We start from the raw sequence: 21,466 nt of genomic DNA, 5'->3' as shown, positions 1-21,466 counted from the left end.
TGAACAAAGTTGCTATAAACATTTCATGTATAGGTTTATGTGTGGACAGAAGTTTTCATTTCTCTAGGGCAAATACCCAGGAGTGGGATTGCTGGGTCATATGGTAAGTATGTGTTTAACTTTATAAGAAACTGCTAAACTGTTTTCCAGAGTGGCTGTAACATTTTTGCATTTTCACCAGCAGTGGATGAGAGTTCCGGTTGCTCCACATCCTTCATCAACATTTTTATTTTTGTCATCTTAATAGGTATCTCATCACGGTTTTAATTTTCATTTCTCTAGTGATTAATGATGTAAAGCATCTTTCTGTGTGCTTCCATATATCCTCTTTGGGGGAGTGTCTCTTCATGTCTTTTGATCATTTTAAGTTGGGTTGTTTGTTTTCTGATTGTTGAGTTTTGAAAGTTCTTTATATATTCTGGATAAACTTTTTTGTCAGATATGTGATTTGTAAACAATTTCTCCTAGTCTGTCACTGCTTTTCATTCTCTTGGCATTACTTTTCACAGAGCAAGTTTTTAATATGGAGAAAGTCCAAATAACAATTTTTAAAACTGGTTATGCTTTTGGTGCCATATCTGAAAACTCATTGCCAAGCCCAAGGTCGCATAAATTTTCTCCTAAATTTCCTTCTAAAAGTTTTATAGTTCTACATTTGTTTGTTTGTTTGTTTACTTATTTTGCCTTTTAGGTCCATACCCGAGGCGTATGGAGGTTCCAGGCAAGGGGTCAAATTGGAGCTACAGCTGCTGGCCTACGCCACAGCCAACGGCAACACAGGATCTGAACCACATCTGCAACCTACACCACAGCTCATGGCAACACCAGATCCCTAACCCACTGAGCAACACCAGGGATCGAACCCACATCCTCATGGGAAATAGTTGAATTCATTTCTGCTGTGCCACAACAGGAACTCCCATTTCTTTTCCTTTTTTTTTTTTTAAATTGGCTACACCTATGGCACATGGAAGTTTCTGGACCAGGGACTGAATCTGAGCCTCAGCTGCAACCTACGCTTCAGCTGCAGCAGCACCAGATCCTTTAACCCACTGCACTGGGCTGGGGATCAAACCTGTGCCTTTGACCCAAGCCACCGCAATCAGATTCTTATCACACTGCACCACAGCAGGAGCTCCCATTTCCAGTATTGGTAATTTATGTTGTCTTTCTTTTCTCTTTGTCGATCTTTTAAGAGGTTTATCTGTTTTATTGATCTTTACAAAGAATCAGCTTCTGATTTCATTGATTTTCTCTTTTGTTTTCCTGTTTTATATTTCACTGATGTCTGCTCTTGTCTCTAGTATTTTCTTCCTCATGATTTCAGCTTATTTTGCTCTTCTTTTTCTACTTTGTTTAAGTGGAAACTGAAGATTCTATTTTGAAACCTTTCTTCTTTTCTAATGTAAACATTTAATGCTTTAATTTCTCTCTAAGCACTACTTTAGCTATATCCTATACTGATATGTTGGATTTTCATTTTTGTTCAAAACATTTTCAAATTTCCCCTGAGACTTCCTTTTTTTTTTCCTTTCTTTTTGAGGGCCACACCCATAGCATATGGAGGTTTCCAGGCTAGGGGTCGAATCGGAGCTGTGGCCACTGGCCTTCACCAGAGCCACAGCAACACCGGATCCGAGCCGCATCTGCAACCTACACCACAGCTCGAGGCAACGCCAGATCCTTAACCCACTGAACAAGGTCAGGGATCGAACCCGCAGCCTCATGGTTCCTAGTCGGATTAGTTTCCCCTGCACCATGACAGGAACTCTGAGACTTCCTTTTTGACCCATGGATTATTTAATAAAATATGTGTTGTTTAATTTTTAAATGAAGATTTTTCTGTTATCTTGTTATTGATTTTTAGTTTAATTCTATTATGATCTGAGAATATAGTTTATATACTCTCAATTATTTAAAGTTTGTTAAGGTTTGTCTTAATGATCCAGAAGATGATCTATCTCAGTGACTGTTCCACATGCACTTGAAAAAAAATGTATATCGTGCTTTCATTGGATAGAGTGTTCTGTAAATACCAATTAAATCCATTTGGTTAATGGCATTATTCAATTCTTCTGGCAATTCTTGCTAATTTTCTGCCTGTTGGTTCTACCTATTACTGACAGAGGAGCATTAAACTCTCCAGCTGTAATTGTGAATTTAGCTGTCTTTGCTTAACATATTTTGAATTTCTGCTATTAGGCACAAGCAGTTTTAGGATTCTTCTGTTTTCTTTCTTTTTTTTTTTTTGTTGTTGTTGTTGTTGTTGTTATTGTTATTGTTGCTATTTCTTGGGCCGCTCCCTTGGCATATGGAGGTTCCCAGGCTAGGGGTTGAATCGGAGCTGTAGCCACCGGCCTACGCCAGAGCCACAGCAACGCGGGATCCAAGCCGCGTCTGCAACCTACACCACAGCTCACGGCAACGCCGGATCGTTAACCCACTGAGCAAGGGCAGGGACCGAACCCGCAACCTCATGGTTCCTAGTCGGATTCATTAACCACTGCGCCACGACAGGAACTCCCTTCTGTTTTCTTAGTTAACTGACCCGTTTTATCATTATATACTATCCCTCTTTATCCCTGATTTTTTTTTTTTTTCCGCTCTGAGGTCTGTTTTGCTGTTATCACTCCTTAATTCTTTTGATTAGTCTTTACATGCTATATGTCTTTCTATCCTTTTACTTCCTTTTTTTTAATCCTTTTACTTTTAACTTATTACCTGTGTCATATATCTTATAGAAAGCATATAATTGGGTCATTTTTAAAATCCATTCTGGCAGTCTCTGTCTTTGATATGTTTAGAGCTTTTATACTTACTATAACCATTAATTTGCTGGGATTAAAGTATACCATTTTATTATTTGTTTTCTGTTTGTTTCCCCTGGTTTTTTGTTTATTTGTTTGGGTTTCTTTTTGTTTTTTTATGGCCACACCTGCAGCATAGGGAAGTTCCCAGACCAGGGATTGAATCCAGGCGGCAGCTGGGGCCTATGCAGCAGCTGTGGCAATGCCAGATTCCTTAACCCCCTGCACCCCCTGGGGATCAAACCCACACCTCCACAGAGACCCTAGCTGCTGCAGTCAAATTCTTAACCCACTGTGCCATAGCAGGAACTCCTGTTCCCTGTTTTTCATTCCTTTTGTTTCCTTTTCTTATCTTTCTATGATCTATTTGAACATTTTTAGTGTTCCCATTTTGTTTCTTCATTCTATATTTTTTCTTCGTACAGTTTATTTAGTGGGTGCTACAAAGTATATACTTACTTTCTTATCATCTACTTAGAGTTAATATTTTACAACTTCAATTGGACTTTAGAAACTTTACTGCCCCTTTATAGAGTTGTCCTATATATTCATCTGCATACATTGAAAACCATGTCAGGCAGTGTTGAAATGTTTGCTTTCAATTGTCAAACGTACTTTAAAGAACTCAGGAAGAGAGTAAGAAGACTTTCTACCATATTTAACCAGATACTTACCATTTCTGTTTTTCTCCCCTCATTCCCAATTTTCCAGGTTTCCCTCTGGTACAATTGCACTTCTGTCTGAAAAGCTTCTTTTAGCAGTTCTTTCAGAACAGACCTACTAGCTATTTGATTTAATGACAGAAATTTTTTTGAAATTTGAATTTCCTGGAGCCTAGGATATGAGAAAATAGAGAAAAGGGGAGAAATAGGGGATTTCCATACTCCCTCTGAGCAGCAATAGTTCCCCTTCTGGCCCTGGAGCCAGAGCTAGAGGCTTCCGCAAGCTCTATCTTCACCCCAATGCTCATTTCCACTTCCAGCTTTCTGCTGCACTTTCTCAAGGGCCGGGGGTGTTGTGGACTGCTCACTCCCCCAGCTCTTCCCAGAGCTGCTGGAAGATTTTCAGTCTTCCAGTAGTTGTCCATGCATCCTGCCCAGGTTTTATAGCTGTGGCCAGTGGCAGGGAAAGAGCAATGCTAGCCAATTCCATCTGCCCTGCAGCCCACCTGACTCCACACGGGAGAGGACCTCGCCTCCCTGCCTGGGAAGACCAGGACTGACTGGGCCAGTCCCGTCCTGTGGGCCACTTAGGTATGCCCGTTTCTGACTTTTACAGCCAGTGTAGAAATGAGCGGGATTGCTCATCCTCAGGCGTGTGCTTGGGCATCTCTCATACTGGGAGGAATTTCTAGAGGGCTGAGTTCCCAGACATGCAGTTGCTAAGTGACAGCACTTTCCAAAAAGGTTCTCCTGAACGTCAGCATATTTGCCATCTTACTTTCTAAGCTGTGAGGCAAGGCAGTAGCCTCACTCACTGCGTTACCCTCCTGCCTAAGGACCTTGGTCTAAATTGTTTACTAAGCCCAGAACATGGCTCTAGGGTGTCCCAGGGCTGAGAAGTAAATCCCAGGGAGCAACTTATAAACAGCCGTGTGGGAGAGCACCAGGAGTTCAGGGGGGTCCCAGCTACAATGTGTCCTCGCATGTGGCACCGCCCAAGGATGACCCCTGTTCTTCCATACAGGAGGCAGCACAAGGCAGGTGTGGACATCCCAGGCATGTTAGAACACACCTTCCTAAGTCTTGACTGCAGAGCCAGCAGCCTCCAGAGTCAACAATGGCCTCCAGAGCCCGGAAATCTGGTTGTACTGGTATACCTAGGTAGCCGATCCCCTGGCAAACAATTCCTCCATGCCCACCCTGGGGAAGGCACTGGCTTGGGGCTGCCAGTCACACCCTAGCTAAGAAGGCCAGCCCCTTCTTAGTTGCTGCCCACAGGGCTTGGATTAGCCTTAGCCACTGCATGGCTTCTGTCTCCACTTCCTGAGCCCTCTTTCCCATCTTTCAGCTATAGAGGGCTGTGTAGTACCAATTCCCCAAGCAGAGATAGCCCCGAGAGAAGGGGATCTAAGGGCAGACAGCTGGAGTAGGGGAGCACAGAGGACCCACAGCGTAAGGACAGGTGGGAGGGTCAGTTGGTGTCAGCTCAGAGCCCAGGGGTGAGGGGCCGTGTCTGCATGGGCTCGCTGAATGCCTGCTGCCCCAGGCACTGTTCCCATGCCCAACCCAGCAGTGAGCAGCCTGACATGCCCCCTTCCCCAGAGCATGGACAGAGATGGACAGACAGGCAGACAGGGCTGGTAGGGAGGTAAAGGAGGAGGCAGCTGCTGTGCACGGTGGGGCAGACAGATTCCTGCTGAGGCGAGCACAGTGAGAGGCCACTGTGGTCAGAGTACAGTGAGCAATGGGAGATGATGGAGCCATACCCCCAGGGCCTTCTGTCTTGTTTTGTGTCTTTCTTGGGGTCGTCATCCACTTGGCACCTCAGTTCTCCATTTCCCTCAGAGGCAAAGAGCTTTCATGTGTGCATGTGGTACTTTCTACACACTTGAGTTAAAGATTGGACAGGTTTTCCTGCTTCTCTGCAGAAATTGGAAACTCAGACCCTCTGAGGAACAGCCCAGGTGGCCCCGGGCCTCTGAGTTTGTAGCCCTCTGTTTCTCTCACTGGTGTGGATGTGTTGTCATGTAGAAGAGCACATGGTGGTCAGTCCAGGCTGCAGCCCCAGCACCTCTGCCAGCCACTCTGTGCCCTCGGCACATGGTCCCCCCTCAGTGCCTCAGTGTCCTCATCTCTAAAATGGACTTGAGGAGAGGTGCTCCAGCAGCCTGCCTCCTTCAGGACAGTCTCCAAGTTTGCCCATCATCCCGCTGTGATTTTTCAGTTGCATTCTCAGATGCCTTCTGGTTTTCACATGAGTTACTCCAGTTGCCAAAGTCAAGAGCCCCACCCTGTTGAGGAGAAACTATTCAGTAGTATGAGAGCTGTAACTATATTTGCTTAAGTGTATTGGATTTTTTTGTTGTTGTTTTGTTGCTTCCATGCCAGCGGCATGGGAAAGTCCCCCAAGCCAGAGAGCTGACCTGCATCACAGCAGTAACCAGAGCCACAGCAGTGATGCCAGAGCCTTAACCTGCTGAGCCACCAGGGAACTCCAGTGTATTGTTATTTTGGATCAATGGTTATCAGACTTTGGGGCATGTCTGGGAGCAGGGCCCAGGAAGCTCCATCTTCATCAAGCCCTAGAGGGTGTGGGGCCAGTAGCCTCACCAGGCCTCACGTGGAAAAACAGAGATTTCCAGAAAAGTGATTCCTGCCTGCTCCGAGAGAGCCCCACAGGGCTGAGCAGATGAGCGGACACTGGTAGAGTCTGCATCCAGGCTAGCCAAGCACATGGCCTTGAGCCACCAGGTCTGCCCCAGGCATCCTGGGTGCTCCTCAGAGGGAGTAGTGCATGAAAGAGCCCTCAGACAGGGTTCCGGGTTCTGCATCACCAGGCCCATCTGAGAGGGAGGAGCCCGGTGTGGCCTGAGGCCTAGAGGGCAGGGCCAACAAGTGTCTGCCTCCCCAGCTGAGGGCACAGTGAAAAGGACTTGAGGAGTTCCCGTTGTGGCTCAGTGGGGTTAAGAATCTGGCTCCTTGAGGATGTGGGTCTGATCCCTGGCCTCACTCTGTGGGTTAAGAATCCAGAGTTGCTGCAAGCTGCAGTTTAGGTCGTAAAATGCGACTAGGATCCGATGTTGCTGTGGCTGTGGCTCAGGCTCCAGCTGCAGCTCTAGTTCAGCCCCTAGCCCAGAAACTTCCATATGCTATAACTGCAGCCCTCAGAAAAAAGAAGGGCTCCAGAATAGGGTGGCCAGGAGGGTCACGCCACATGGTGAGGGACAGTGGCTGGTACGTGGGGCCTCCCCTCACCTCTTCCGCCCACCCCACCCCCCCAGGTCAGTGCCAACGGTAATGTCCTGCGCAGTGAGATTGTGGGCTCCATCAAGATGCGGGTCTTCCTGTCGGGTATGCCGGAACTGCGCCTGGGCCTCAATGACAAGGTCCTCTTCGACAACACAGGCCGTAAGTACCCCATCTGGGCCCTGTGGACAGAGCAAGTCTCACCCCTGGGGCTGCTGAGAGAGTGTTCCACAGGGTGACCGAGTCCCTCACAAGCATTTGATTTAGAGACATTTTCCCATTGTTTACAACTGTGAAAACTAATAAATTAATACCTGCACATAGAGGACACAGGAGAGTAAAAATCCAAAAGCCAAGTCCCCTCATCACCTGGCAGGTCAGAGGGCACTGGTGAGCATCTTAGGTGCCCAACACATGGAGGATGGTATGGCAAGTCCTCAGCCCCGCCCTCCTGGAAGGGACTGCAAGGCTCACACTCTCCTCTCAGGCTGTTTCTGCTCTCACCTCTGACGTTGGCTCTGGGCTCTTTGAAAGCCACACACAGAGCCACTGGTTTGCAGACTGGACCACCAGCCTCCTCGCCAACCACAGGCCCACTGGCGGCCAGAGCAGTGGCCCAGGTTGTCTTAGTTAAGTCTGTAGCTGCACTAGTGAGAGCCTCTCAGATGTTAACCTATCAGAGCAGCTCCCCTCCCCAGGCTGGGCCCGACCTACACAGCCTCTCTGGGCTGGGAAACCAAGACAGGGCCCAGATCTCAAGAGATGACCAGTCCAGGGCCCTCAGGGAGCCCTGAGTCATCACCACCTACCCCCAGGGGGTGTCTGTTTGTCATTCAGCAAACATATTCCAGGCAGCAACCCTGCCTGGGGACTCATTGTAAGCCAGGCCTACCGGGCCTGCCCTCATCCCACTGTTGGGACATAATGGGACCTCCAATGTGATGAGGAGAGATGGAGGGATGGCTGTCTCAGAAGCCGGTTCCCCCTTGGTATTCAGGGCCCAAGATACTCTCACTGATTTGAGGGGCAGCTCTGCTCTGTCAGGGGTGGGCCCCAGGCAGTGGGAGCATTGCTGAGAGTGGCCTGTCAGGCCCTCACTCCTACCTCCCTTCAGGCGGCAAAAGCAAGTCCGTGGAGCTGGAGGATGTGAAGTTCCACCAGTGCGTACGGCTCTCACGCTTTGAGAATGACCGCACCATCTCCTTCATCCCACCCGATGGCGAATTCGAGCTCATGTCTTACCGCCTCAACACCCACGTGAGTGCTTCCACCCCTGCTCCTCCCTGAGGGCAGCCTCTCCTGTCTGCTTGGCTGGGTGGGAACTATCCCCATCCAGGGTGAGTCTCACTGCGAGGTGATGCCCAGGATGAACACAGCTCCCCACAGGCAGCCTGGACTCCTAGGAGCCTGATTGACAAGGCAAGGTTCCGACGTTCTGAGGGGTCAGGCCCCTTTGCTCTGCTCTGTTTCCAGGCAGCCCCAGCAGAACATCTCTGGTGATGTTTTCTGCATTTTCACCAAGGCTTGGCAGCTGCTGGATGCCTTATTCTCTATGCTCTGACCCATCCTGGCACCAGCTCTGGATTCCTCCAAGCACCCCGGGCAGCAGTGCCCCAGGCTCACACCTGGCCAAGTGGTCCCTTGCCCTGGGGCTCAGTTTCCCCTCTGTGAAGCGGGGCTTTGTAAAATCACCAGGTCTGAGTACCGTCTTCACTCTCCCCAACAGGTCAAGCCCTTGATCTGGATTGAGTCTGTGATTGAAAAGCATTCCCACAGCCGCATTGAATACATGATCAAGGTATGTGTGTGTCCTGCATGCAGCATCAGCTGGGAGTGCAGGGTTGTTGAGGGGGGTATGGGCGGCCCCTCCTGGTACAGGCCTTTGGCCTTTGGCACAGGCCCTAACCCAGGACTGGGGGCATACCGGGGCTCTGTGACCCCTGCCCCCAGGTGTCAGGCCTGTGGCTGTCATCTGTGCTGCCCCTCTCTGACCTCACACAGAGAGCAGGTCTGGGGCAGGGAGGGGTCACACCACCCAGATCCTAGGTGCGGCCACCATGGCAGTGGCCTGTGACCAAGCATCTAGGTGTGCCATCTTGCCACTCAGTGATCTCATCAAGCCCAGGCAAGCCATGGTGACACAGACATTGTCCCAGGAGGCCAGGGCTGGGCCAGAGGAAGGGATGAGGAGTCCCAAAGGCCAAGGGGACAGGAAGGCAGAGACCGAACTTCTGAAGTTGAGCTTAAGGAAGATCTCAAGGGGTGGCGTGAGGGTCAGCTCCGTGTCAGAGTTGGGCATCCCACAGGTCAGGCCAAGGGACATGTGGCCCTCGAGGGAGTAGGCAGTCGGGGGAGCTGGACTGTCTCACCTTCACCCTCCACCCTCATCTCCAGGCAAAGAGCCAATTCAAGCGACGGTCAACAGCCAACAACGTGGAAATCCACATACCCGTGCCCAACGATGCCGACTCACCCAAGTTCAAGACAACAGTGGGAAGCGTCAAGTGGGTCCCCGAGAACAGTGAGATCGTGTGGTCCATCAAGTCCTTCCCGGTGAGCACCTTTCTCAGTGGGGCGCCCCCTCCAGCCTTCCACCCACACTCACCTGCTCCCTGTGCCCAGCACAGCATGGCAACCTGACTGTTGGGGAGCCTTGCAGCTCTAACGGCACAGGGCAGGATCCCCACCTGGGGCTTTAGGAAGGTTCAGGAGGGAGAGTGGATGGAGTGCTGAAAGGAGAGCAGGCAGAGGCAGGGGGTGGCGCTGGCTCCAGGCCACCCCACCTTCCTCTTGTTTGTGAACCGGCCTATCCTCAGCATCAGGGCAGTGCCCAGCCCTCCCTCCTCCTTTCCCTCTGGCACTGCTGTTCAGTGCTCAGCTCCCCTCCAGGGGAACAGACTGCTCTGGGGCCAGACCACATGGTTTAGGAAATCCAGCACCAGCTCCAGACACAGAGAGCACCTCCTGCCTGGGCCAGCTCCACATGCTGGCATGGCCCATTGGCTTGTATTCAATCTGAGCACTTGAGCCTGGGTTTGTGGGAAGAGTGCCTGGGGAGACAGGAAGGAGAGAATGGAAGACAAGTGTGAGGCCATCACACCAGGCCATCACTGTTACGGTGATAAACATGCTGGAACACCATTTTTATGTTTCAGAGCGCTGTTTGCGTTTCTCTGGAAACTGTAGTAGCTGTCTCTGGCTCACTTTTTTGTCCCGTTTGGTCGTTTTCTTCTTGGTTTCCAAAAGCTCTTTATACATGGGCAAGATTAGTACCTTTTCTTTGACATGACTTGGAAATAGTTTTCCTCAGTTTGCTGATGGCTTTTTTTTTTTTTCCTCCCCATGGCCACACCCACGGTATATGGAAGTTCTTGGGCCAGAGATTGAATCCAAGCTGCAACTGTGACCTACCCCACAGCTGTAGCAATGCTAGAACCTTAACCCAGCAACCTGAGCCACTGCAGGTACAACACTGGGTTCTTAATCTGCTGTGCCATAGCAGGAACTCCCTCAGTGTCTTTAAAGGTACTTTTATTTAACTGTAACATGCAGAATAGTAACATATGATATGTGATCAAGAATTTTCTCCAAGAGAATACATCTGTGTATCTGGTGCCAGATAAAAGCCACCAAACACTCTTTATCCCCAGGACACCCCAAGGATCTCTTCTGCTTTTGCACATTTCTCATTAAGATGATTTTTAAATCAATGTTTTAGTAAATGGAGCCTCCTTTTCCATTATATCTTCCAGTATAGGTTGCCAGCATTCATATGGTAATTTTATATCCTGGTATCCTACTAAATTTCTTATTTGCTGTAGCTTTTCTTTCAACTTTCATAATTATTCTTTCATATCGTTCACAGCCAGGTGCAGTTTCCCCTTTTCCTCTTCTATTCTTGGGCATCTTGTGGCTTCTGGCATCTCACTGCTGGGGTTGCCATCTCCAGCACCTGTAAGTGGCTGTGGAGAGAGCAGCCTCCTGGCTTTGCCTCAAATGGAGCTGCCAGGTTTCCCTTCCAAGTATATTGATGCTGCAACTCACTCCAATCCTACTTTACTGTGTTTGTAGCACAAATGGGCAATGAATTTAGCCAAATGCCTCTTCATTGTCTATTCATTCAGATATATTAATGGGATAGATCTTGAACTATCCATGCATTCTGGCGAGCTTCATGGTATATTTTCTTTCTTTTTTTTTATTACTCAAATGAATTTAGCACATCTGTAGTTGTATAATGATCATAACAATCTGATTTCACAGGATTTCCATCCCACAGCCCAAGCACATCCCCCCACCCCCCAAACTGTCTCCTCCAGAGACCATAAGTTTTTCAATGTCTGTGAGTCAGTATCTGTTCTGCAAAGAAGTTCCATCTGTCCTTTTTTCAGATTCCACATGTCAGTGAAAGCATTTGATGTTGGTGTCTCATTGTATGGCTGACTTCACTTAGCATGATAGTTTCTAGGTCCATCCATGTTGCAAAATAAGCTGGTATTTCATTCTTTTTAATGGCTGAGTAATATTCCATTGTGCATATGTACCACATCTTCTGGATCCACTCCTCTGTCGATGGACATTTAGGTTGTTTCCATGTTTGGGCTATTGTAAATAGTGCTGCAATGAACATTGGAGTACATGTGTCTTTGCGAGTAGTGGTTTTTTCTGGGTAGATGCCCAGGAGTGGGATTGCTGGATCAAATGGTAGTTCTGTGTTTAGTTTTCTGAGGAATCTCCATACTGCTTTCCACAGTGGTTGCACCAATTTACAATCCCACCAACAGTGTACTAGTGTTCCTTTTTCTCCACACCCTCTCCAGGACTTATTGTTTGTAGACTTTTGGATGATGGCCATTCTGGCTGGTGTAAGGTGGTACCTCGGAGTGGTTTTGATTTGTATCTCTCTAATCATGAGTGATGTTGAACATCTTTTCATGTGTTTCTTGGCCATCTGTATGTCTTCTTTGGAGAACTGTCTGTTTAGATCTTCTGCCCATTTTTGGATGGGGTTGTTTGTTTTTTTTGGTATGGAGCTGCAGAAGGTGTTTATAAATTTTGGGGATGAATCCCTTGTCAGCTGATTCACTTGCAAAGATTTTCTCCCATTCTGTGGATTGTCTTTTTGTGTTGTTTAGGGTTTCCTTTGTTGTGCAGAAACTTTGAAGTTTTATTAGGTCCCATTTGTTTATTTTTGTTTTTGTCATTAATACTCTGAGAGGTGGATCTGAGAATATGTTGCTGTCATTTATGTCAGAGAGTGTTAGGCCTGTGTTTTCCTCTAAGAGTTTTATAGTGCTGGTCTTATATCTAGGTCTTTAATCCATTTTGAGTTTGTTTTTGTGTATGGTGTTAGGGAGTGTTCAAATCTCATTCTTTTCCATGTGGCTGTCCAGTTTTCCTAGCACCACTTATTGAACAAGCTGTCCTTTCTCCATTGTATATTCTTGCCTCATTTGTCATAGATTAGTTGGATGTAGGTGTGTGGCTTTAATTCTGGGCTTTCTATCCTGTTCCACTGATTATATTTTCTTTTTAATGTCCCATTCATTCTGTTGGTTAACATTGTTTGCAGGATTTTTACGTTGGATTTCATAACTGAGATTTTTTTTTTTTTGGTACAGTCTCTATCAGGTATCAGTGTTATACCCATTTCATAATTTTTTTGTCTCCATTTTCCATGCTGCAGAACAGTTTAAGTAACCTTGAGATTGTCTGGCCTTGAGAGGATCGATAGAAGTCAGCTGTTTGACCATCTATATTTCTGCTACTTTCTCTGCCTCTTCTGTGGAAATTAAGCCATTTAGAGTTCCTATTTCTGTTGGAGTCATATTGTATAAATTGTATTTTCCTACAAAATTATTCATCCTAACCAGTTTTTCACATTCATCTACACAGAATTGTATAAGGTGGTCTTTTATTTTTTTCCCTTCTGACATTTACTTCTCCCTCGTTGTTTCCCATTTTGTGTATTTGTGCCTTCTTTTTTCCTTGATAAGGCTACCTAGTAGTTTGCCTGGTTTTTTTCCAGACCCACTTTTTAGTTTATTGTAATATTCCAAGTTATAAGTCTTCAATGGTAATTTTTTCATCCTTTCATTGTTCTGATTTTTCAAATTAGATAATTTAATTTGATTATTTTAAAATTCGTATTGATATAAGTATTTAAGCCACACTGTTCCTCTGAACACTGCCTTAGCCATATATAACCCTTAGATCTGACATGTAATATTTGATATTATCTAGAACTTCTGTAATTAATAGCAAGTGTCTTTTTGTTTTTTAAATTTCCTGGTCAAAAGGCCTTTTCCATTTTCTCTTTACTGTAGGTTTAATGCATTAAGGCCAGAGAATGTTTCATTTTTGTTTTTGTTTGTTTCCTCAGTACATTATTTTTTTTTTCTACTGTACAGCATGGTGACCCAGTTACACATACATGTATACATTCTTTTTTCTCACATTATCATATCTGGAATCTAATATATGAGGCCAGAGAATGTTATTCATGCTGTTTCTACTTTTAAAATTTATTGATTTATTGTGTGCTGATATATGGTTGAAGTTTGTGAATATCCCATATGCACTTGAGAAGATAAGGCCTCTGTTATTGGGGTAGGGAATTTGACACATGCGCCACAAGGTCCACCATGATGCCATGACAATATCTGCCAGACAGAGAAGCTGGGTTAGCTCTGCATCTTCTGAGTTCCCTTCACGTCTCTTGTAGCATCTGCTTAAAAAGTTGTGGCCATGTTATTTGATACATAGAGACTCATAAGTATTGTATCTTTGCTGTGGATCATAGGATTCTAGCCTCTAGGATTGTGGTCTGTCTCCTTTGCACCTATAATGCTTTGCCCTGAATTCCCCCTGTGATAGCAGCCCTACTCTGTCTTTTTTGACTTTGGCTGGCATACTTTCACCCATTTTTTCCTACTGGTTTAGCCTTTCTTACTCTGCTTTTCCAGCATAGTCTTAGGTTTTGGTCTGTGGGCCAGTCTCTAAGTCTTTCTCATTAATAGAAGTAAACTCATTTACATGGACATGACTGACACAAGGTAGGCCTGCAGACATCCACCATCTCCCAGGAAGGGCCTGCCTCTCTGCCTATTCTTTTACTTTCATTCTGTACTTTGTCTTTATGAAGCTCAGATTTTTGGTCTGGTTATTGTTTAATATACAGGCTGATGGAGCTGATTTTATCCCTTTGCTGCCTGCATTGTCTATTGCCGAGACCACATTATTCTCTGCTTATTGTCCCAGAATCTTCACTCAGCACACAGCACTGAGTCAGGCAGGATCTGACTCCACACTTCTGCACTTGTGAGCAGAGACCGACCACTCACTTCATCCCGGGGAGGGGGATGTGAAGCAACACCAGGGAGACATGGCTCTACCCTGCTTGCTAGTGACTTCTGTTACCTAAATCTCCATGTCCCAGGTGTGATGAGAGCTGTACTCCCCATTGCTCTCTGCTGTTCTAGACAAGACTCACCAGGCACTTGGACAACCAGGCCAAGACTCCTTACTTCTCATGGCTGAGAGAAGGGTTGTACTCATTCCTGGCCCTGTCCTGAGAACCATCTCTGGAGTCATTGCTCAAATTCCAGGGCCAGAGCTGCCCCCACTGGGAGCAAGCCCCAGGACCAGCTCGCCGTCAGCCCCCAACCTTGGTCTCTAACTTTTGTTGCCTCTCCCACTTGCTTTCACATACCTTCCCGACACTGGGTGTCAGGGTGTTTACTTGGGCTCTGGCAGGTAGGGCCTTGTGCCAGAGCCCAAGTAAACAGCATGCTCCCCATGCTCTGTGCCCTCTCTCCATCTCTCTTCTGCCTTCCCAAGGCCCATTGAGTCTTTTTTGTTCGTTTGTTTTTACAGCCTCATCTGTGGCATGTGGAAGTTCCCAGGCTAGGGGTCAAATCAGAGCTGCAGCTGCCAGCCACAGCCACAGCCACAGCAATGCCAGATCCAAGCCACATCTGTGACCTACACCACAGTTTGTGGCAACACTGGATCCTTGACCCACTGAGTGAGGCCAGGGATCGAACCCACATCCTCACAGAGACTACATTGGGTTCTTACCCCACTGAGCCACAGTGAGAACTCCCTGTTGGTCTTATTTTCCTTGAAACAACTAGTCTTCTGTCCCTGGGAACTTGTGAAACTTTCTCTTCATTTTAGAGTTCACCAGTTTTCTCCAGTGGGGCTGGTGGGGGCAGTCGGTGAGGCTTGGAGGACAAGCGTGTGTATGTGTTGGAGGAGTTGAGGCACTGAGTGACTGCAGGCCATGCAGAAAGGGGCTCGGTGGCCAGGCTAGCAGCCTGGGGTTCTCCAGGGGCAGCTGTTGGCCAAGCTGGGCCAGGGCCTCAGCCTGACCATCTCCACCCTGGTCTATTCCCCCAGGGCGGCAAGGAATACCTGATGCGAGCCCACTTCGGCCTGCCCAGCGTGGAGGCAGAGGACAAGGAGGGCAAGCCCCCAATCAGCGTCAAGTTCGAGATCCCCTACTTCACTACCTCTGGCATCCAGGTACATGCAACCAGGGCTGCTGGGGCCCCAGAGCAGCCATGGGCCGGCCCAGTGGGGCCTCAAAGGGACCAGGGGTCAGTCCAGGCTCAGAGGGTTGCAAGCGACAGACATCAGCACAGCGAGTTTGAAAAGGGTACCAGGACTTCCCATCGTGTCTCAGTGGAAACAAATCTTACTAGCACCCATGAGGACACAGGTTCGATCTCTGGCCTCATTCAGTGGGTTAAGGATCCAGCATTGCCATGAGGTGTGATGTAAGTTGCAGATATGGCTCAGATCCCGTGTTCCTGTGGCTGTGCTGTAGGCCAGCAGCTACAGCTCTGATTGAGCCCCTAGCCTGGGAACCTCCATTTGCCGTGGGAACAGCCATAAAAAGATAAATTAAAAAAAAAAAAAGTAAAGAAGGGTGCTAGTTGGCTTGATCCAGGGCAGCACAGTGGTCCCTGGCTCTGCCTGTCCCCACAGGCGACCCGGCCCTGATGGAAAGAGGCCCATAGTTGTCTGCTCAGACCTGACCTTGCTTCAAGCTGAGAGACCCACTCAGCCCCCAGAACTAGAGTTAGAGCCTCTAGCGTCCACACACTTGCCACCCTGGGGCCTGTATTCCTGGACACCTCCACACAAAACCTGTGTGGGCTGGCCTCCTTCTCCAGGAATCTGCTAGACTGCGAGTGCACATCTGACTCTTTGCCGTCGTCTTCTAGAAGCACCTCTTCCTTCTTTGGCCTCTGTGTGGTGCAAACATATCAAGGCCCTTCGCCCCCTCCCCAGCCCTCCAGGTCACAGCCTGGCCCTGGGAGGAATGATTAGTGGGGGGACTAGGAAGGTGGGGGCCAAGTGCTTGCTTAGGGCCCTGGTACCTGTGCCCCAGGTGCGCTACCTGAAGATCATCGAGAAGAGCGGCTACCAGGCCCTGCCATGGGTCCGTTACATCACTCAGAACGGAGGTACGTGCAGCCCACTGGTGGGGCAGGTGGGTGGGTGGCTGATGGAGCTGAAAAGGTCCCTGGTGGCTGTGCCACTGTCCCTAGGATAGTGCTGTCCCCGGAGTCCCGGCAGGCAGGGGTGGCCCCTTCTCTGGGTGCAGAGCAGACAATGGACTCCTCCTTTCCCCCTCATAGATTACCAGCTCCGGACCCAGTGAGGCGCTGCGGTGGCCAACACTCCTGCCCCGACAATGGGGCTCCTGGTGGAAGGGCCAGCCAAGCCTGCAGGAGGGAGGGACTCCCCTGGACACCAGCCACCCTCCCGGCTCCACCCAGGGGCCCCTCCTCCTCCAGGTGCACCCGCTCTGCCGCTGCCACTCTCGTCTCCCCAGTCCCTTCTCCCAGAAGAGGCTCATCTTCAAGAAGTCTCATCTCTGCCCCCAAGTCAGTTTGAGGGGAAGGAATGAACTCTTTCCCTCCAGAGGTCAAATACAGCCTTCTGTGCTGTTTAGCTCCCAGTCACCAAAAGACTGGGAAATGCTGGCCATACCACTGGCTGCACGCAGCATCTGGCCGGACCGGCAGGACCACTGTTTTGTTGCCATTCTGTTGAATGTGTCAGTTTGAGTGTTCCTGGATTTTTGTCTTGGTCAATCGCTGTTGATGTGAACCTCTCTGTCCACGCCTCCCGCCCCTCGTCCCAAAGCGCTCAGGCAGCACTTAGGGAGGACAGGACTGCCCCCTTCCTGCCCCCCCTCCCCAGCGAGGCTGCCGCTGGGCCACCCTCCCACTTGCATTGGAGGCTCCTGGTCTGGACCCACAGGTTTCACCACAGGCACCTTCCCAGGACCAACCTTTGCCACACAATACTGTCACTCAGCTACATCAGTATTTATCCCACCAGGGGAGGTGGGGTCTAGCAAGGGCCCCCAGCCTCAGAGGGTGGAGGGCATGGGTCATCCACATCCATGCTTGGACACTGCCCCCTTCAACCCTGACTGTGTCTGTGTCACAATTACATTAAAGTCCATCCATTAAACACCCTGCCTGCCTTCCGTCCAATGCAGAGTGGTGCTGACTCCTGGGTGACCGCCACTCTGGGGGGAGGGGGCGGGCTCGTACCAACCCGTGTGTGGCTCTGTGTGGTGTCATCAGCTCCCGGTGCTCCCACCTCCCCCAGGGAAGACAGGAACAAGCAGTGGGATGGCAGAGCCATTGCATTGGGCCACCAGGGCTGCCCCTTTGGGGCAGAGGAGGGTCCATCTCATTTGAGGTGACCGTTGCAACCCCCAACCCTCAAATCACCAACAGCTAGCCCCCATCCCTCCCCAACTGCGTGGTCTTTCTCAGAGAGTGCTCTCATACCAGCAACATCAACATCCCCTTCGAGCCCACAAGAAAAGCAGTTCACAGGCCCACCCTGACCTGCCGAGGCAGAGTCTCGGGATGGGGCCCAAGCGACAGGTTAACAGGCTCTGCATGTGATCCATATGCACACTGGAGTCAGAACCACTGCCTAGTCCACATGGGGTCACGGCAGGCCTATGGGCAGGAGGCAGCCTACCTTCCCTCTGCAGGCACCGGCCCTCCCTGCCCCTCCAACGCTGATGGCCCAGCCTGGCCTTCAAGTTCCCTGCTCCCTCTCCCATATCACCCAGATCCCCCTTGGATGTCAAGTAGGCATCAGCCTGGGTGGACTCTTGGCCTTTCACTCACCTGTAATCTGTTACAGCAGCAGTCAAGAAACTAATACACTCCTCAAATTGATTTAGAGATTTAAATGCACCCCATCAAAATCCCAGTCAGGTTTTTGTGGACCTTGACAGGCTAATTCTAAAATGTACATGGAAAAAGAAATAAAATGTGCATGGAAGGTCAAAAAGCTAAGAATAATTTAGAATCTTGAAGAAGATCGGATGTCATTCTCAGCTGGGCGTTAAGACCTACAGTGACTCAGACATACAGTAACACAGTGAGATTCCTTCAGGATGAAGGTTAAATGCAGACTTAAACTGAACTGTAGTCTTTAGAGATGCATCTAGAGTAAGGGGAAAACTAATGAGTAAGATGAAAACTAAGTCAGAACAGAACTGTCTGGGGGAGAGGAGAAGGTGGGGTGGGGGGGCGGTGCAGTGTTGAGATGCTGGCTGTACTCGATTTCTTGAGTGGCAGCGACACAGGTGTTATCCTCATAATTCTGTTAAGTTGTACATTTCTGTTTCATGTGCTTCACAGTATGTTGTTATAATTCCCTCAAATTTAATGTATTAAAAATCAGATAACTCTAATTCCAGGCAATCCAAATAGCAGAAAGTTCCCCAAGTCATTCTTTGAAGCAGCCAGCACTTGAATACCAAAACCAGTTAAAGAAAGAAACTTTATGGGCGTTCCCGTCGTGGCTCAGTGGTTAGCAAATCTGACTAGGAACCATGAGGTTGCAGGTTCGATCCCTGGCCTTGCTCAGTGGGTGAAGGATCCGGCGTGGCTATGAGCTGTGGTGTAGTTGCAGACGCGGCTCAGATCCTGCATTGCTATGGCTCTGGCGTAGGCCGGCGGCTACAGCTCTGATTGGACCCCTAGCCTGGGAACCTCCATATGCCGAGGGAGAGGTCCAAGAAATGGCAAAAAAAGAAAAAGAAAGAAACTTTAAAAAAAGAAAGAAAGAAAGAAACTGTAGACATACTTTAGAAGTAGAATTTCCAAACAAAATATTAGCAACCACGATTGAGCAGCAGGTCAATACTACCGTATGCCATGACTAAGCGGGGTGTATTTCAGGAAGGATATTAAGTTCCACAGAGGCCACTCAATCTATGTAACTCATCCCACCACCAAACTGAAGCATGTCAGTAAATTCAGGAAAGGAGTGACACGTCTGATAGATGTAGTAATAGAAGGAAGCTACTTCCCCATCACATACAACCCCCATTTATCAACAGGCATCAGAAAGCACCCCTCTTAGCGGTCCTTGTAGACAAGCACAGAAGGAAAGTTGTGTCAGTGGCTTTCTCTGGCACCAGCACACAGCAGGCAGGAAAGGCCAGGAATCAAAGCCTGCCCCCCCAAACCCCCCTGTGATTTCACAGTCCAACCTCAGAAACGCTGAATTTTGGAAGTTCTCTGGTGGTCTAGTGGTTAGGACTTGGTGCTTTCACAGCCGCAGCCGGGGTTTGATCCCTTGTCTGGGAACTAAGAACCCACATCAAGCTGCTACATTCAGTGGCCAAAAAAGAAAAAAAAAAAAAAAAGCTGAATTTTAATTAAAGCCTAGTTAAACTAACAATGTTATTGGTTTCCTATGGCCCTGCCCCAGATTCCATCACAGGCCCCTTGTATACCCCTCACACAAGCAAAATGGTCCAAGAACACACTGTAGCTCTGTAAGAGCCAACCACGGAAAAACAGCCAAATGGTAGCCAGTAGGATGATGGCAGAAGAGTTGTAAATTTATCCAAGTGAGTATTGTGCTCACTCAGTGAATGGTCCAGGGCTGAGTGTGCTTACCTGGCCACGTCTTTTTTTTTTTTTTTTTTTTTTTTTCATTCTAAGAGTACATTCCCTTGAATTCATTGGGGGAAAAAAGTGCTACACAATATAAAAATTACATACAAAATTGAAATCTGTGGGAATATTTTTAGGTAATGTTCTATAATGCCCATTCTTTTTTTTTCTTTTTCTTTTTAACAGCCGTATCTGTGGGCTATGGAAGTTCCAGGCCAGGGATTGAATCTGAGCCACAGCTGCAACAATGCCAGATCTTTTAACCCACTTTGGGGAGGGTGAGATGGAACCCACCTGCACCTCCCCAGCAACCAGAGCCACTGCAGTCAGATTTCTTAACCCACTGTGCCACAGCAGGAATCCTATTAATAAAATAGTAAAATGCCAGTCTTATTAAAGGGAGACTCCTCTGAAGAATAAGGAAAGCATACTTGGCCAGGTTTCCAGTTGATTCTGTCCTTAGCAAATACGTTTTAAGCTCCATATTAATCCTACTAAACCAAAGTTGACCGTTCACCCAGCTCATGACCCTGCAATTCCAGCACTGCGCATCTGTCCAAGAGAATGAAACATGCGTATCATGAAAAGACAGGGACTCAAATATTCACAGCAGCCTGACACGGGATACACAAGGAGCGATAGCCCCAGACAAGAAACATGAGGCGTGGAGGAGCCACACAACAGAATAGCACACAGTAATGAAGAGTACCAAAGGCCTGCCCCATGACACCACAGAACAGATCCCAGCCAGGAGGGAAAGCTGGCCACGAGGCAACTGACTAGAAGGAACTTTCTGGAATGGTGTTTCCCATCATTTTCTACATTGTGACTTGGGTGCCACTAACATACGTGTCGTTCACACGCACCAAAGGCACGCACTTTAAGCACTTTATGGGCATGTTATACCTCAGTTTTTCAAAGCTTAAAAATAAAAATGCCGGGAGTTCCTGCTGTGGCTCAGCAGATTAAGAACCCGACCAATATCTGTTAGGATGCAGGTTCGATCCCTGGCCTCACTCTTTGGGTTAAGGATCCGGTGTTGCCACAAGCTGTGGCCTAGGTCGCAGGTGCGGCTTGGATCTGGCCATGCTGTGGCTGTAGCATAGGCTGGAGGCTATGGCTCCAATTTGACCCCTAGCCCGGCGCAGCCCTAAAAAAGACAAAAAATAAAAAATAAAATAAAAATGGTAATAGCTAAAAATACATAAACCTCATTAATGAAATGAACAAATCACAGGAGGGTGTTTTCCCCCTTATTTATACGAAGTTTAAAATCTCGTTAAGACAGCACTTTGACATTTATGGCCACATAGTAGGTAATAAAATATGAAATCATATAACGGGGAGTTCCTACTGTGGCACGGCCGGTTAAGTATCTGGCGTTACCTCAGCTGTGGCCTAAGTCACAACTAAGGCTTGGATTCAATCCCTGGCCCAGGGACCTCCATATGCTTTGGGTATAGACCAAAAAAAAAAAGTGTAAGGGAAAGATAAACTCCAGATTTTAGAGAGTAGTTCCCTCTGGGGCAGGGAGAGGAACACTGGAGGCTGAGCTAGGGGTTATGGGCCTCAACTGCATCTGTCAGGTTTTAATTCTCTGGTCAGTGGTACACACATGTTAAATTATCACATGTTTTTGTAACAGCCTAAGATCACTCCTAATAAAGATTCTACTTGAGATCATGTCCCACCCCCGCTCAAAATCCACTATGCCAGGAGTTCCCATGGTGGCTCAGCAGAAACGAATCCAACTAGGAACCACGAGGTTGCGCGTTCGGTCCCTGGCCTTGCTCAGTGA

General features: G+C 48.2%; 1 protein-coding gene across 8 annotated transcripts in view; it reads left to right on the top strand.

The window, feature by feature from the left end:
- The window catches only part of AP1M1 (adaptor related protein complex 1 subunit mu 1), a 29,723-nt gene extending 12,512 nt beyond the window's left edge, over window positions 1-17,211 (top strand). Inside the window, exons 1-10 of one of the 8 annotated variants that reach the window (XM_085009170.1) lie at window positions 182-247; window positions 3,971-4,060; window positions 6,751-6,877; window positions 7,830-7,972; window positions 8,442-8,513; window positions 9,110-9,268; window positions 15,116-15,241; window positions 16,113-16,188; window positions 16,363-16,409; window positions 16,504-17,211. In XM_085009170.1, coding sequence (XP_084865296.1) covers window positions 6,802-6,877; window positions 7,830-7,972; window positions 8,442-8,513; window positions 9,110-9,268; window positions 15,116-15,241; window positions 16,113-16,188; window positions 16,363-16,385 — 675 coding nt within the window. In that variant the 5' untranslated portion in view covers window positions 182-247; window positions 3,971-4,060; window positions 6,751-6,801 and the 3' untranslated portion in view covers window positions 16,386-16,409; window positions 16,504-17,211. 8 annotated transcript variants of the gene reach the window in all.
- Window positions 17,212-21,466: the final 4,255 nt, after the last annotated feature.

Source organism: Sus scrofa, chromosome 2, assembly GCF_054392235.1.
Source record: "Sus scrofa isolate SSC_HxYL_T2T_F1_AM1 chromosome 2, Sscrofa_HxYL_maternal_Yorkshire_Landrace_v2.0, whole genome shotgun sequence".
In the NCBI taxonomy this organism is placed as follows: Eukaryota; Metazoa; Chordata; class Mammalia; order Artiodactyla; family Suidae; genus Sus; species Sus scrofa.
Note: the sequence above shows the minus strand (reverse complement) of the source record. Positions and strands in the feature narration are given on the sequence as shown.